The sequence below is a fragment of the Cottoperca gobio genome, chromosome 5 (assembly GCF_900634415.1).
Source record: "Cottoperca gobio chromosome 5, fCotGob3.1, whole genome shotgun sequence".
Taxonomy (NCBI): Eukaryota; Metazoa; Chordata; class Actinopteri; order Perciformes; family Bovichtidae; genus Cottoperca; species Cottoperca gobio.
This window is the reverse complement of record NC_041359.1, coordinates 26060103-26074229: the sequence shown is the minus strand read 5'-3', so window position 1 is coordinate 26074229 and position 14127 is coordinate 26060103. Positions and strand designations below refer to the sequence as shown.

Below are 14127 nucleotides of genomic sequence, written 5' to 3'. Positions count from 1 at the left end.
CACACACACACACACTTGGTTTCTTACCTTGTCTACAGGTAGTGGTAACGGAGCCTGGATGACACTGAAGGAAGAGAGAGGAGAAAACAGTTTGTCACCATGGAAACAGCGAGGAGGGAAGACACATGGAGTAACCACGGTGACAGAAAAAGAAGTGGCTCTTGCTGGTTGAATAAAACCGTCGTCTCAGCGAAGAGTCGTTAACGGTGTTGAATCCGTGTGTTGAGCTTGTTGTGTGACTCAAACAGTCAGTCCAGCTTTAAGCTGGTCGGGGAAAGTTAAGTACTTAAAGTGTAATTAATGAAAGTCAACGAGAGAGGTCACAGGTCACTCGTACAGAGCAGCCTGAGACTGTTCAAAACACTGGACGACTATTCCTGCAGGTTTTGCTCAACTTTAAAAAGACAAGCTGACAAGGACTGGTAATCATTTAACCAGAGTTCTTCTTAATCCTGATTTTACAACGACACCCTCCTCTCTGCACAAATCACTTAACCTTGCGAGGCAGCTGGATATGAGAGTATTACGAGATTGTGCAGGAATAGCTACGACGGTAGGAACGGTTTTGCAGAAGCTCTACCCGTGGACACATTTCGACCATTGCACGGAACATGTATACCGTCACATCGACCAAACATATTAATATTATCACAGTAAACGTTGCTTTCACCATTCTTTGTGTTGCATCAATCAAACAGACTCCGTTAGGAGTTATGACAGCAGCTGTATGGATGGAGATGCAACACTTCAGGGCCGTAAATCAACACACTGTGCCCTGCATGAACATGACCTCTGCCTTTTCACATTATTCAAGGTTCTCCAACAGCAACACAAAGTCACACAGGTTTGTTTTAGTGGGGGGGTGAAGGTAATCCAGAATTTACCTTTAACTAACAGTCAGAGTTCAGGAATGAAGGTAAACTTGACTCCGACTGTTAATGTGTAACTACCAGCAGCAGGAGAGGGGGGAGAGGGGGAGACGGCAGCAGCTCCAACAACAACCATGAGGACAGAACACCACCTCTCCTATGCACAGTTCAAAACCATGATCACAAACCACTTTCTCTCAATGTGTCACTGACGGGATCTCTTCATTGACAAACAAGAAGGAGAATATTAGACTGCTTGTACTTTTTATTTTAGTATCCACATCAGGACTACAGCAGCAGCACAATGAGGAGGAGGAGGAGGAACTAATGCATTTCATTCACTAAAACTAAACTCATCAAATCAAAATCCACCACCTTGGCCAAAAAGTCGCCCTTGAACACACCGCAAAGACTTGAACCACAACCAACGAGCGCGTACATTCTGCGCCTGCATTAGAGGAACTTTCTGTACCAGCTGTTTCACACCGCTCTCGTTCAGCACCTGATTCCAAAAGGCCATGGAAACATCCGTGTACTGGAATAATCACATCATATGAAGATGAGAAGAGACTGTGTGGCCTCTTCACTTAAGTCGTGGCCTGTTTTCCTCAAGTCCGTTTCTCTTCTCATGCACTAATTCGCTAAAGCTGAACAGCCAATCAGAGTGATCTCTCTCCGATGGGCTCTGCCGCCGATTCAACATTCTGCATCGGCCGAACAACGGCTGACGGATTTACAAATAGCTGGTGCAACTTGATCCTGGTTATTATCTCAGAATGTTTCTACTCGAAGAACAGCGAGACAACGAAAGCAACAAAACTGAGACTAAACAATTCAACTAAAGGTCGTGTAAAGCAAAGGTTCGTCATAAAACCCTGGCAGTGTGCACGAATGTGAACAGGATGTAGGCGTGGGAAACGTACTTTCATTAGTGATTGTTGCACAAGGCCAAATCTGAGGTAAGAGAATCGGATAAAAGACGCCTCGAAGACCAAACAGATATTTAAAAGGACTTTTGTGCGTTGAGCACCAACAGCGCAGGTTCTCTGTGGCGATCAAGGTTTCTGCTGCGGCTGTTAAATAACTTCTTCACAACATCGTCCATCACAGTAAACAGCAGAGAGTGATCGCTGTGCTGAGTTCAGAGTCTTCAGAGCCGCATTACACCGAGCTCTGCTGCCTGACGGACAATAATCCTACAAACTTCCCGGGCTCATTAGATACAAGACTGTTTATCTTGTATCTAGTCGTCTTTAATGGGTCTCTGTAAGCAGCATAAGAGCGATCAACGTATTTACTCTGTCTGATTGCAGCCACACCTGTGGTGGGCCTTTCCTCCTTAATGACTTCATCTCACTGCGTCGCTCCAACAATTTGTTTCTGCTGCATTCATTCAATCACAGCAGTCTGTCACGCTGTAATTCTCATCACCGCAGCGATCACTGTGCATAATGTGGTCTTATTTATCACTACTGCCTGCAGCAGCTCTGTCACTCAAACTGCATCCTCACAGCAGGAGGCTTCATGTCCATAATGAGTTGTTTTGTTGCCAGTAGATACACAGTAGGGATTTGAAAACCTGCAACCCGGGGCTTCCCATAGCCTGAACTCACGAGTCAGTCGACCACTTTGGTCCAGACTGAAATATAACTGTTGTTAAGCCTCTAAATGTTATATATTGACTTGGCTGGTCATTCGTGTTCCCCACAGGATCAATTGTAATGACCTAATAACCAGCGCTATCATCAGGTCAACACTGTCCAACACTGAGATCTGTGACATTCAGCCTCAGCTGTACTTTGCGTTTAGTAATAATTAGGCACGCTAACACGCCTAAATAAGATGGTGAACATAAAAACCGCCATGCGGATGTTAACCTGAAGCCGTGGCCAAGTGCAGGTGGAAAACTGAACGTAAAGCTCCGCAGCAGGTGGACTCCTCCTCAAGCACTAAATGTCTTTCCTGATCGAACACCGACCAGCACGGCTCCCAAATAACACATTTTTAAAAGATGGGGGGAAAAAACACTGCATAACATGACCTACATTCACAGCTCTTCAACGAACACTCACAAGAACATTAAGTCCACACACACACACACACACACACACACACACACACACAGTGTGTACGTACAGGAATCAGTCATCCAGTGTGTTTTGCATGCGGTCCAGCAGACTGATGATGGAAAACACTGGCAGTAGTTTCCATCTGTGCCCTGCTCAGATATTTCTCCCCCTCGTCGTGGAGGACGAGTGAAGCTGCCTTGGAGAACATTTTGACCTCTCCTGCATTAATGGACTCGACATAAGTCAGTCAGAAATAAGTCAGTAGCACGGTGTCAAAACACTCACGTATCCAAAAGCTGACAGTCACATTGATCCTCTTGTAATAGTTCCTGATATAAATTGTATAGTATGTTCATATAAGAAAAAGGATCATTTAATATAATTGTTCCTTTTATCATTCGATTGTTCTCTTTAAATGACTCATTATTAATAATCATCTCTGAATTTGTTATGGCTCTACAAAGGAGTAAAAGATGCTGTCCACAGCTGCTGCTTCAGGTTTTCATCTGCAGACCGCCTGAAGTCATCTCAACAGAAACTAACTGTGGTGCATGTTCTCCAGCAAGTGTCAACACCTTCAGACTTCCAGCATGTTGATCTCTCGGAGCCAAAACATTAAAGTTAAGAGCTCAAACCTCACATTGCGTTTCTGAAAACAAATCTTAAAAGCTTTATGAACAGTCGGCAGCCTGGTCAGATTCTGTACAACAGAGACGTTACCTGTCAGCTCTTCTTCTTGTGTGTCAGGTGGTGATTTGTCACAGGACAAAGTTCACTGTTCGGCCTCTATCTCAGCCCGACTCCGCTACTCCTGTGAGAAAATGGATCCTTCTTTCTTACTTTCTCTCCTGGTTACAAACCGAGCAGCTGATTTCACTCTACCTTTCTACAGCGCGAGTGAAGTTAACCCAGAACACAAACGTTCTACTCTTTGCTCCTCCTCTGAGCCAAACCGCTGATTGTCTTTCTACAACTTGTGCAACTTACTGTAGCGCCACCCCTCCTGGTACTCACTGTGAGGAAACAAACGCCCCTCTCTGCTGCAGCTATGGCTCTCCACTGCCTACATGGCCTGTGGGAAGGTGTGCTGGATATCTAACCTGGCATTGCACGAGGGGGCGGGGTTATAATGTTTCTCATCAATTTACTCACCTAAGCGCAAATGAAACACCCTCTTTAACCACTTCACGACCAAGTGAGAGCGCGTGGGTGTTTTAAGGAAACATGGCAGGTGATAGACTGATAAGGGAAACACAGGAGAGCTATTGTCATGAACAAAACAGTGATTGGACATAAACAATGGTGGTTAAACCTGAAAGACTTTTACATCTACAGGTTTGACTTGATTACCTCGGAGTCATATTTATACCTGGTAGAATTTCAGCAGATAAAAGAAGAAGTTGCTCGTTTCCTGAACAGAAACTGGAATCTTGCTCCAACTTGTTGTTCTCCATTAATACACTGAGCTTTCACATTTACACCTGCAGTTTTAAATGCAGGTGCTTTGCTGGCACACGCAGGGCGACCGTATAAAACTGTACTTAGCAGACTTCCAGATGGCTAATGCTAACACACGGGGAGGACATTCTTCAGCTATTAATACATCCTTCTGATTAAGCTCATCACTTCCTCTGCAGCTGCACAGACTTCAACACAATGATAATGGAGAAAGTTATGGTCATATGTGGAGTTGTGATCGTGGATGGCATCACTGATGAGCCTATGATGATGTAATGTTAGGTATAGCTATAAACTGTCTATGCAGCACGTTAGTTTAATGCTCTGTGTTGGAACTATGTTCAATCGTCCTCATCACACGTCATTAAAAGTCTTAAAGAAGGAACCAGTTGTCTGGTTAACAAAAGCTAAATGAACCGAAACAGATCTCTGTAGGGGGAGGTTTGAGTTAATCCAAGTTAAAGTAAGCGGCCACAGCTACATGGAGCTTCATAGGGAGCGTCGGCTCATTGTTTTAATGCACGGACCACAAATCTTAACGAAAAGCTGCGAGAACCTGCTCCGCAGTAAACAGCCGACGGTTAAGAGCCGAGCTGGTGAACATAGTGGAGACTATGGCAGATAAAGAGACACGTTTCCCCCAGGAGCTCATCAAGATCAAAAACGGAGCTCAAAGTGGGCATAGAGTTTTGGAAACCATTTCTTCATTTGCCAACACAGACAGCAGGAGCAGAGCGGACGCAGACATTTCTAATTTCAGTCTGTTTATACAGGTCAGGATGCTCGTCTGCGTTCTCCAGACTGAAAGCTGGAGCGGGGCAGCAGATGGCACTGCTCACCATGGCACCGTGTCCCGGCATCTCCACACGCACGCACACACACACACAATACAGTAGGAAGCTCCATGCTGGGTCAGCTTCGGCCCATTTAACACACACACACACACACACACACACACACACACACACACACACACACACACACACACACACACACACACACACACACACACACACACACACACACACACACACACACACACACACACACACACACACACACACACACACACACACACACACACACACACACACACACACACACACACACACACGCGGTACTATAATTTGTAAACACAATATCCTTCATTCTCCAACACGCTGCATGAATTCATGTAAACATTAAATGACTACTTGACCAACACCATCAACAGTTATCACAAAGATCAAAAACATTAACACACACACACACACACACACACACACACACACCATGTCCCTCGCAGCTCGTTAACAAAATGGCTGTCCTCTTCAACAACTAGACTGAAACTAATCACATCACAATGCAAGCAGAAATATGGTGTGTGTGTGTGTGTGTGTGTGTGTGTGTGTGTGTGTGTGTGTGTGTGTATGTGTGTGCAGCCAGACACAGCATCATTTACAGTCACTTCATTCTGACCAATATTAAAAAGCATCTATACAGTTCATGCTACACAACGTGTACGTGATCAATATGAAAGCTTTATGGATCAGTGTTAACCAATGACAATGCTTACTCGCTTCGTCGGCGTGCCTCCATCCCATCAGGTAGGAAGAGATTAATTGTTGACACGATGCAGCCATGGGTGACTGGAAACACAAACAGACAACCAGCATGTTAATGCACTTCAGTACTGAACATGTATACTGTGGAGAAGCCCTGAAGCAGCTGAAGACATGGTTTGTACGTAGTAATGTTAAACCGACACAACTGATCTCCCACAAGGTGCACGGGTTACAAGATTATAACAATGACTGCCATGTTCCGCAGAAACACAAGGAGTCACTGCGTGCGTCTGTTTTCCTGATCATGTTACATATATTTGGAAGATGCTTTGGTCACGAGAGACATATTTCCCCCCCCCCCACTTATACACGCTGGGATACGGTTCAGTCTTTGACAGTCGGGTACGTGTGCAGGAGTCAGCTATTTAACACCTACATCTCGCTCCACCACCTGAGCTACAACCGCCCACCATCTTTCATATCAGGACGGTCTCCGAGCCGCCACAACTACAAACGCTTCTTGCTTTGAGCAAAGATAAAAACATGCACGTTTAAAAACTTGTTTTAGGCTCTTCCGGTTTGAACTGGATGACCCCCATTGTGAGCATCACACATGACAGACACGTGTGTGACGCATGTGTGACACATGGTTTTGTTGTCTGATCTATAAAATGTAAAGTTGTATATAATCTAAACTAGGTTTAAAAGGTAATGTAGGTAGAGTTGTCAGTTGCTGTTTGTAAACACACAGGTGGTTAAGCAATGAAAAGAGAGATTAGCAAGAAGAAAGCAGCGACTCAGAGGAATAAAATGTGCTGATCACTCTAAAACACATAAAACACACCCACACCTCAGGACAACACGGGTGCATTGTCCAGGTATCTATTTGTTTGTATTTATTTCCAGATAGGATGGAAATCTATTAGGAACTTGCCAGAGTTGTGCAATCTAACCCGTTTAACAACTTTAATGTTTGTTTTGAGGCTATGCAATTAATGCGACTGCCTGATATAAAAAGTCTGCACTGCAATGACCTCACAACAACATGCAGACCTCATATTCACTGTCAGGGATAACATAACGTTTCAAGAGTCTGACATGTCTATACTGTAAATAATTGGAAAACAATGGCTGCCCAGGAACAATGCAGTGAAGAGTATTACAGCACCAGTGGCGTTCACAGATTAACCTGTAACAGTGCGTTGGGTCTGCAGAATTAGTGGAGCTGAAAATCTGACCTCAATATTTGCCCTGCACTTTGTATGTAGACGACATACTGTGGTATGTCGTCTGTGACCTTCACAAATGAGCCTTAAGGTACGATTAAGAGTCAGTCAAGTGAAATTCTTTCAGGGTTGTATTATCACGTATGCTGGTAGAGGAGAGATTTCTGATTCAGCATCTCTCTCAAGATAAAACCAAGTTTGCAAATAATAAACCTCGTTTGTGTACTAACATTACTAGAATGTTGACATGTTTGTAAGTATATTTCATAAGTGCATGCACCTTTGCGTGTGTTCTCAGTGACGTCAACTCCAAATTGAATGATGTCGCCGGAGAGAACCTCGCAGGGCGGACTCTCCTCCGAGCCGCGACTCAACCTCTGGCTGTTGATGAACGTCCCGTTGCTGCTTTTAGTGTCCTGCAGGAAGAACTGACACACAAACACAGCAGGTGAGAACCATGTGAAGAAATAACAATGTCACAAAGACAACAGGCAGACAGACTGGCTGAATTTAAGTAAAGTGTAAAATGATTAAGGACAGAAGGGAGAGTAAAAAGGAAGACAGGAAACATTCAGTTTCAGCTCATAATGAAATCCTACTAGAGCTTGTATTCTATACGACAGCAGCCATATGCGTCAATACCCACAGTCCCTGCAACACCCAACATCATAGCTCTACTTTGACACATACACTGAGAGGTGCCCGTCTCTGCAACTGAATAAAAGTATTGACAGAGTTAAGCTTCGCATGTAAAATAATAATATAAACTGGAGTGTTTTTTAGAATCGATACAATATATTAAATCATAATATAGTGAAACGATACTGTATCAAAACCTTCTCACATCCCTCCTCCTGACTCACCGTGTGCAGTGTAGTCCTGATAAGACACATGCGGCACAGGAAACTAAGATCTCCTCTTTCAGAGGAGAAAATAAAGATATTTTGATAACGTTTTATCCATTTCATATAGCATGTTGTACAGTATATTGATGTTCCTTAAGTCTGACGCCAGGACTCCTATCACCCATGCCAAGAATATTCACTTCCTGGTTTGCCTCCTTGTTATTTAATGAGTCCATCTCTGAACCTCTGGGCTCGTTCTTTACACTGAGAACACAGAACAAGCTTTTCTGGGCTCTAGGGATGTTTTTGAATTATCACATACAAGTAATAATTGACCTGATCTGCATTACAAGGTTGTGTCTCAACATCGTAGTGTCAAAACACATCTTTAATCATTTCAGTCCATGAAGGAAATGCTTTCTTCACTGCATGGACTGTTGCAGTGCTGCACTGGATTCACAATGAAGTCATCACTGCTCTCCTACCGTCAGTACTTAGTGCTGTGTGACTAGTTCAGAATTTAATCCTGAGGCTATACTGTAGGTCCACAGCATGGGAACATACAATTCTGACAACACTGACAACAGTTCAAGTCATTTAAAAGCACTAAGACTCAGAACGAATATATGAGAACAACAATAACATCGGTAAAACACAAACAGCGAGACTCCTTCACATATTCAGAAAAACACAATCAACATATTCACACACAGATGAAGTGTACACACACATCAGGCAAAACAACTGCACATGTACAGACAAACACAAGGATTAAAAAGCGAACATTCAAATATAAACCCCCCCCCCCCACACACACACAGAGAGTAAAGCATAAATTACACTACAAACACACACAGTTAGCGATCTGATCTGGATGCCAGAGGCCTGTCTGTCGCTCCAGGAGTTTCATTCATCAGTTCTCCATCATGACTGAAAACCACTGTTGATCTACCAGAGAGAGAGACGGACTGAACACTAACGAGAGGACGGAGGAAAAGAGAGAGAGAGAAAGAGAGAGAGAGAGAGAGAGAGAGAGAGAGAGAGAGAGAGAGAGAGAGAGAGGAGAGAGAGAGAGAGAGAGAAGAGAGAGAGAGAGAGAGAGAGAGAGAGAGAGAGAGAGAGAGAGAGAGAGAGAGAGAGAGAGAGAGAGAGAGAGAGAGAGAGAGAGAGAGAGAGAGAGAGAGAGAGAGAGAGAGAGAGAGAGAGAGACTGAACACTAACGAGAGGACGGAGGGACGGACGGAGGAAGAGAGAGAGAGACGAGACGAGACGGACTGTTGGACTTCGCTGTCTATCCGACTGCAGTGTGCTACGAAAAAACTACCAATTCACAGATCATGATATATAAAACCCACACACACACACACACACACACACCCCCTGTCCCCATGGTAACCTGGAGACAGGGAGGGACCTAACTATAGAGCTTTTCACCCAGCAACAACACACACACCACACACACACAGTATGCGTCACATACCTCACATATGTCTCACACACGCAAAGAAAACGTGACGTCATCGACCTGTGAGCGGCAGATCGCGGTTCAGTGAAAGTCACCCGTCATTTATCTTTGACGCATCATATTTATTAAAGCATTTGACATGTGCACAGCCGATAAGCAATGATCAAGTTACGACAGCAATGAAATGGACAGTAAAACAACATTAGAGCTTTGTGCAGCCCCCTCAGCCCTTTGAATGGGACCACTGTGTCGCACAGCCGGCTCTCAATGCAAATTCATCAGGCAGGGGGCTGTATCAGACATTCAAACAAGTGCTTATACATTACAATGTATAATTGAAAAAACAATAGCAATGTCCTTTCAAATAATAACTTTATTAATAACTAAAATAGTGACAATAGCTGGTCAATTGTAGCATGTGCTGTCCGATAAGACCTGTCGCTAAAAGTTTACTACGCTGCTCATTTGTACCTGCTACACCATCTCTCCCAACACTTGCATTCAGAGAACAGGTAAACGCTCATCTTCCTTCCACTAGGCCTTCAGGAGTAGATCCCAGTATCTGTCTGTCAGTTACAGCGTTTAATCTCCTGAAACTAATCTTAAAAACCTAAACCTCACAGTATAATTCATACAGGAAGTGCCTTTCATTTCCACAAAACAAACTGTTGAATGAGGAAATTAAGCAGCTGTGATTCAGCATAAACCCAGAGTAAGAGGGCTGGCTAAATATGAGCTTTGAGGCGACATCGTCCATCAGCAGACAGTCCTCTTCTCTCTCTGCAGTAATCCCAGTTGACTGAAGCACCACTCACAGGCAGTTCAGCAGCAGAACAGACGCACGTCTGTCCTTTAAGTGTTTTGAAGACATAACACTCACATAATGACTGCTTAATGACTCATAAGCACGCATGAATAAATGACAAATTCATTAGTTGATAGGCAACTCAGGTGATTTGTGTCCGAGCCAAGTTCAGGTGTGTTGGTCTGACGGTGACTTCTGAAACGTCAACACAAAAACAGCAGATCAGACTGCCTCACCGATTGGTCGACTTACTGACACACTAACCATGGATACTCTGTGTGTGTCTGTGTGTGAGGGGGAAAATTCTTTCCCCGTTCAGTCAGCTGGTAAACTCGACCGCTCACATCTCACAGCTAGCTACAAGAGACAAAGAACAACTCTGCTCCATTACAACTTGAGTCTTCATTTCTGCTGCACAAGAACACAGTGTGCACACAACTACAGTAAGTACAGAAGGTCAAAGTTGAAGCAGGAAGTGGGTCGGTAAACTGTAATGGATGATTACAGCAGACAGTTTTGGGTCATAATTTGACTGTTGGACATTTTCTCTTCCAAATAAGTTTAGCCTGCAAGTTTGTTTACAAACAGTCTAGTTATCGGACTCGTGCTTCTTCGACGTCTCACTTTTCTGTGTGAGATATTAAAACGTTTCCAGATCTCAGACTTTATATTCTATGCGTATAACAATATCATAGTTAATAGTGCTGGAACCATCGGTTTGATTGATGACTCAATTAATTATCCGAATAGAAGATCAATAATTGTCTATCGACTTGCTGCTTACCTCCATCTGTTTTCCTTCCCTCATCTCCAATCCATCTGCGTCTCTCCCTGCACGTGCATCCCTCTGTTTCTCTACTACAGCCATTAGTGATTAATCTCCATCCCTATTAACTATTATGCAACAGCGAGCACAATTTTCCTCCCGTAGTGACAACCGATGGTTTTCTATAAATGTCTGGATTGTATGAAAACACAAACGATTTAACAAGTTACCTCACATGCAAATCTAACTGTAATGAATCTGTTTATGGGTATGTAGGCATGCACCAGGCATTCATCAGATATACTTCACACATATACAACAGGCGAAGCAAACTGCCACGTTTTGAACGGACACTGCATTAATGTGCTTTATTTCAAGTCTGCTGCTATGAGTAGCTCTGAAGTACGAGACTGCAGTGTTACCCTGAAGGCCAACAAAAGACAAATACATTGAAACAAATTGAGGATCTTTTGTATTAAAAAGGCTTTTTCTTGAACCATACAATATCACACAAATGAAATCACTTTTAAACAAATCTACACTTGTGACTGATTTCTACCACCACTGACATTCCTGCACCACTTCCACCCACGAGCAGAACATTTCTCCACAAAACACTGCATCCCTTTATCCCGCTGTCTTCCTCCTTCCCGTTTCTCTCTCCATCTCTCCCTCATTAGTGTCAGCTGAACGAATGTCATGTAATTGTGTTTGCATTTTAATTTGCCCTCAGCCTCCAAAAACAGTGCAAAATATCAGGCTGCGACAGCCACTTAACCAGTCAGCAGGTTGACACAAACATAAACACAGATTGATAAACATATCTTCAGCTGACAGATGAACTCTGAATCTATCAAGTCTCAAAATCCCTGAAGACATTCCTCCTGCTCAGACAGGCCTTTAAGAGGTCCACTCATGATGTGCTTCTTATGTAAATGATCGGGGACAAAGTCCACAGTGGAAACATACAACGTGTATCTGCAGTTAATGTGAAGCCATAGCAGCACGAGTTAGACAACTCAAGTGAGTATTTAAAGTTACACTTTGTGACCAACATGTCTGAAAGAAATTAAGCTTTTGGAAATACATTCAAACTACTCAAGCCTTAATAAGCTCAGATAAACTCTTACTTCTCATTTACATTGGAAGCATGTAAGGAAAGGATCTTTTAATAGCCCGTATTAACAAGAGGAATAATTACAGCGAGCAAAAACGGATCAATGTATGCATGAAACAGACGCATCTCTTTATCCTCATAATATCTTTTGAGAGGATCAGTCCTGTACATCCTGTGTTTCTTCATCATACGCAGGATGTGTGCAGATTCCTCAGTTAGGAAAGATGATAAAATACTTGTCACACTGAGAATCTTGGGACAGACTTCATGTTCCCTGAACTCTCACCGTCCACCAGAAAACACTGAAGCAAAGCAGTGAAGCCGAATCCCAAGAAGAAGAAACACTCGTATGGAGCACTGATGCCATACAGATAATATACTATGGAAATAACGTTTATACCATTTTATATATTGTACGAATCAAAGAGGAATAGAGCAACATCAGGAGTCAAGATGAAGGTCAAAGGCTAAACAAAGACGTTGTGTTAATAATTACTGACAGTATAAGTATGAAGAGGCTTCTTTGTAAAGATGGAGGTCTAAAGATTGGTCACGCCACAGCACTGGAACCGAGGCGTGAGATTCTCTCTTTTTTATTAAATGAGTTAATCTGTCACGCCGAAGGCAGCGAGTCATGACTGGTATGATAAACCTGTTTCATAAACACTGTTGAGCAGAGAGAAGAGACGGAGGCTTGTTAGAGAGAGAGAGAGAAAGAATAAGACAACAGCAATGAACGCCTTTCAGACATGGAACTTTCACGCTGCTGCGCTCCTCCATCTGTTTAAACAATGTATTTCTGGCGTTCACACTTTCGCCTCTGTTCAACAGTTACATGTTCAAAATAGCGAAGTCCCAACACAATCTGCCGTCACCGAGTCGGATCTAATACTTTATATGTTTATTAAATACAATAGTGTTCAAATGTTTTGGAATCGCCTGCCACAAAAACTTGATTGGGGGCGGTCAGACGGCTGCGAGGAATGATCGGTGTTTCCCCTACAATTTGAATGCCAAAACTGACGCCAAATTTCCATTCCAGTGTTTTCCTTTATTTATTCTGTAGCAGCACACAACCGTGAACTGCAGAGGAAGCACCACGTGAGTCCATGAAAGTGTCTGATTAGTGTCTATATGAACAGCAGGAGAGTCAAGTGTCTGTTATCCTAATCTGCCAAAGCCAGTTGAAGTGAAGACAACGCCGTCGGCATCTACTGGTTAGTGAAAGACGAGCCAACGTGTTGATGGATTCGGTGTTTAGCTGAGCTAGACCAGAGAATATTCAGTTAAAATAGATTAGTGATGCTGCTTTCGACTCGTTCTTCCACGTGAAGTTCGCAGGAAGTGATGTAATGCAGCCCAAACGCGTTTCATATGGATTAAGCGATGCACCGGAGCCTTTTTTAAATGCTACATTGCTCGTCTGCAAAGTAAAAATCATTTAATTCTTCTTTTTTGGGGCAAAAACCATTTTAAATGGAAAGATTACATTTGGCGTATACTGTTTTTATCTCAGTTCAAAAAGACATTATTGAAGGGAAGAAGAAACAAATGAAAACCAAGAGGTGATTCCAAACGTTTGAACGTAATCTGTGGATCCAACACATTGAAATAACAATGAAACGCTCCGTTAAATAATGTGCCCGGATCAGCCCGATGCAGATTCTTAGACATAATGAACTTTGGATATTGCAGCAGTGCTCAGAAGATATTTGACAACTTCCACCTGCCAGAGCAAGAAGTTTTGTAAAAGTGTACTTCGTGAACGATTGCGTGCTACAACATAACCGTATGTTGTCTATGTATATGTATAACTGTAACTGTCTTTGATATTTTTACTCAAACTGGCCGAGCATGTCCAGGTTACAGTGAGTGTCTGAAAGAGGCTGCAGATGGAGAGAGCTTGTTGATCCCGGTGTGTGTCAGTGAGCCAGCCGAATGAAGCCTGGACTCCGGCCACCGT

General features: G+C 43.2%; 1 protein-coding gene across 13 annotated transcripts in view; it reads right to left on the bottom strand.

Moving 5' to 3' along the window:
• The window catches only part of slmapa (sarcolemma associated protein a), a 47924-nt gene that overhangs the window by 23627 nt on the left and 10170 nt on the right, over positions 1-14127 (bottom strand). For all 13 annotated transcript variants that reach the window (XM_029431221.1, XM_029431218.1, XM_029431220.1 and 10 more), the window contains 3 exons: positions 7447-7594; positions 5952-6024; positions 28-64 (listed from right to left, as the gene is read on the bottom strand). In XM_029431221.1, coding sequence (XP_029287081.1) covers positions 28-64; positions 5952-6024; positions 7447-7594 — 258 coding nt within the window. The remainder of the gene's footprint in view (positions 1-27; positions 65-5951; positions 6025-7446; positions 7595-14127) is intronic.